We start from the raw sequence: 3,355 nt of genomic DNA, 5'->3' as shown, positions 1-3,355 counted from the left end.
TGGCTAACACGGTGAAACCCCGTCTCTATTGAAAAATACAAAAAGCTAGCCGGGCGAGGTGGCAGGCGCCTGTAGTCCCAGCTACTCGGGAGGCTGAGGCAGGAGAATGGCGTAAACCCGGGAAGGGGAGCTTGCAGTGAGCTGAGATCCGGCCACTGCACTCTAGCCCAGGCGACAGAGCAAGACTCCGTCTCAAAAAAAAAATGCTTCAAAAGCACTTGACTAGGTATAGCTACTATAGAAAAATGTATGGAGATTCCTCAAAAAATTTTAAAAAAAACTATCATAGGATCCAGTAATTCCACTCGTGACCAAAGGAAATGAAATCAGTATTTCAAATATCTGCACTCCCATGTTTATTGTATAGCTATCACAAGTCAAGATATGGAATCAACCTCACTGTCTAACAACAAGTGGAGAAAGAAAATGTGGTATATATACAGAATGGAATATTATTCAGCCATAAAAAATGGAATTCTGCTATTAGTGACTACATGGATGAACCTGGAGGACATCATGTTAAATAAACCAGACACAGAAAGACAAATACCATGTGATCTCATTCATATGTGGAATCTCAAAAAAAGGTTGACATAATAGGAGCAGAGAGTAGAAGAGTGGTTAACAGAGACTGAGGGGGAGAAAGGGGTAGGAAGGTGAGGAGTGGTTGGTCAACAGGTTCAAAGTTCCAGTTAGATTGGACCAATGAATTCTGGTGTTCTGTTGCACACTAGGAAGACTGTGGTTAACAGTAAAACATTGCATATTGCAAAACAGCTATAAGAGAGGCTTTTGAATGTTCTCACCACACAAAAAATGATAAATGCATGATGTAATGGACAAACTACATTGATTGGATCATTACACACCATAGCTATGTACTGAAATATCAAATTGTACCTTATAAATTGTTACAATTACAGGGTCAAATAAATAAATACTTTTTATTTTTTTATTTATTTTTTTTCAAGAGAATTAAATCGTTTATTGATTACACATGATAATGGATGATACACAAGCTTCATTCCCATCTATAATTTTATCTGGTACCATTATTCAATTTAGATATATTGCATAGGATGTGCCAACAATCACTTTTATAACCAGTAATTCCATGATTTTGCTTGGGTAATCCCTTTTAATGGTGAACTTCAGGTCACAACAGTAACTATCAGTTCAACTACACCAAGGTTTCCGAAGACAATGGCTTCTCTACCCAAGCAGGTTGTATATAAATTCCAAATAGAACCTGGCATCACCCTGAAGGAATTCTAACTTCACACTGTTGGGGAAATTTACCAAGATGGCTTCAGAGTAGACTAACTTTACACAGCACATTAAAAAAAAGACATTTATTCAGCATCACGATCAGACTATTACATTTAGCAATCAACAGCATGGGTGCAAAAAAAAAAAAATCTACATTAAAACCCTTTGTTGGAATGCTTTACACTTTCCACAGAACAGAAACTAAAATAACCTGTTATACAATTAGTCACAAATACAGTCCCCAAGTTTTTTGCCCATACACATGAGTATTTGTCTAAAACATGTCTTCTTTGTAGCAGCTAGGCCCTGCCACCACTGTGCTTGGCTGAGTTCACAAATCTGTTGTAACCTGTAGCTTCCCTGTCACTTCTCCGGCTCTCCTCTCCTGCTAAGCTTTGTTTCCTAATTAAAATCTTCCGCCACTGCCATAGCTACTGCTGCTGCTGGAACCGCCATGGCCACCTTGGTTTCGTGGTTTTGCAAAGTATTGGCCTCCACCGCCACAGGGGCCAGGTCTTCTGCCTCCAAAATTTCCTCCCTTCATGGGTCCAACATTTGAAGACTGATTGTTGTAATTGCCAAAATCATTGTAGCTTCCACCACCTCCAAAATTGCTTCCATCATTACCAAATCCATTATAGCCATCCCCACTGCCACCATATCCACCACCACCACGGCTGCCACCAAAGCCACCATGACCACTGAAGTTTCCTCCATGACCGAAGTTGTCATTCCCACCGAAACCACCTCCACGACCACCACCAAAGTTTCCAGAACCACTTCGACCTCTTTGGCTGAATGAAGCACTAGCCATCTCTTGCTTTGACAGGGCTTTCCTAACTTCACAGTTGTGGCCATTCACAGTATGGTATTTCTGAGTGACAATCTTATCCACGGAGTCATGGTCGTCAAAGGTTACAAAGGCAAAGACCCTTTTCTTGCCACTGCCTCAGATACGTTCGTCGGCTTGCTCCTTTCTGCCCGTGGATGCCGCCGAAGAAGCATCATTAAAGTCTCTCTTCTCCCTACCGTCATGTCTAAGTCAGAGTCTCCTAAAGAGCCCGAACAGCTGAGGAAGCTCTTCATTGGAGGGTTCAGCTTTGAAACAACCGATGAGAGCCTGAGGAGCCATTCTGAGCAATGGAGAACGCTCACGGACTTGTGTGGTAATGACAGATCCAAACACCAAGCGTTCCAGGGGCTTTGGCTTTGTCACATATGCCACTGTGGAGGAGGTGGATGCAGCTATGAATGCAAGGCCACACAAGGTGGACGGAAGAGTTGTGGAACCAAAGAGAGCTATCTCAAGAGAAGATTCTCAAAGACCAGGTGCCCACTTAACTGTGAAAAAGGTATTTGTTGGTGGCATTAAAGAAGACACTGAAGAACATCACCTAAGAGATTATTTTGAACAGTATGGGAAAATTGAAGTGATTGAAATCATGACTGACTGAGGCAGTGGCAATAAATACTTTTTAAAAAGCACATGACTAGATTAGTGATTTTTCTCAATGGTTCCACATAGTTTAAACAGAAAAATGTGGCCTGCTGCACTGGGTTTGAGAGCACTGGACTTTGACCCAGAAGATCTGGGTCTGTACTGTGGCTCTGCTTCTTACTCAGCAGGTTGTGTCGTATCTGTGAGGCTGAGTTTCCTTTACCTTTAAGATAGAAATGCTAACAAAATTTAACTTGCAAAGTTATCTTGAAGAAACACAACTGAAAACATTATTCATGGTTTCAGTGAAATGGTGCTTGCTATTCTTAACCTCTGTTATAGTATATATACATAACAATTAGAATATACCCATAATTAGAGCTGAGCAGTGGCTGGCTTTGGGAGACTTACCATCGTATCAGAGCTGCAGGTGAGGTCTTCAATGAAGTTGACCAAATCATACATTCTTTCTGCACTAGAATGTCTAGAAGTTTTCAAGATTATCTCATTTAAAGCTCTCAGTCTGTATGTGAAAAACTGGGACCCAGACCATCCATGCTTCCTGAATCTCACTAATGGTGGCAAACCACTAATTAGGTAAGCTCTCTCTTTGAGCAGACACATGTGGTATAGATGCGCTGGAGATAT

At 41.4% G+C, this 3,355-nt stretch overlaps 1 protein-coding gene across 1 annotated transcript; it reads right to left on the bottom strand.

Moving 5' to 3' along the window:
• Positions 1 to 941: 941 nt before the first annotated feature.
• LOC117066028 (heterogeneous nuclear ribonucleoprotein A1-like) lies at positions 942 to 2,401 on the bottom strand. Its single transcript, XM_033181536.1, has 2 exons — positions 2,380 to 2,401; positions 942 to 2,217 (listed from the first exon to the last, which is right to left on the bottom strand). The coding sequence occupies exons 1-2, from the start codon at positions 2,399 to 2,401 to the stop codon at positions 1,676 to 1,678; spliced, it is 564 nt and encodes a 187-aa protein (XP_033037427.1). The 3' UTR covers positions 942 to 1,675.
• Between the last annotated feature and the right edge of the window lie 954 nt (positions 2,402 to 3,355).

This window comes from Trachypithecus francoisi, unplaced genomic scaffold, assembly GCF_009764315.1.
Source record: "Trachypithecus francoisi isolate TF-2019V2 unplaced genomic scaffold, Tfra_2.0 Lachesis_group2, whole genome shotgun sequence".
Taxonomy (NCBI): Eukaryota; Metazoa; Chordata; class Mammalia; order Primates; family Cercopithecidae; genus Trachypithecus; species Trachypithecus francoisi.
The sequence above is the reverse complement of the archived record's forward strand: the minus strand, read 5'-3'. Positions and strand labels throughout refer to the sequence as shown.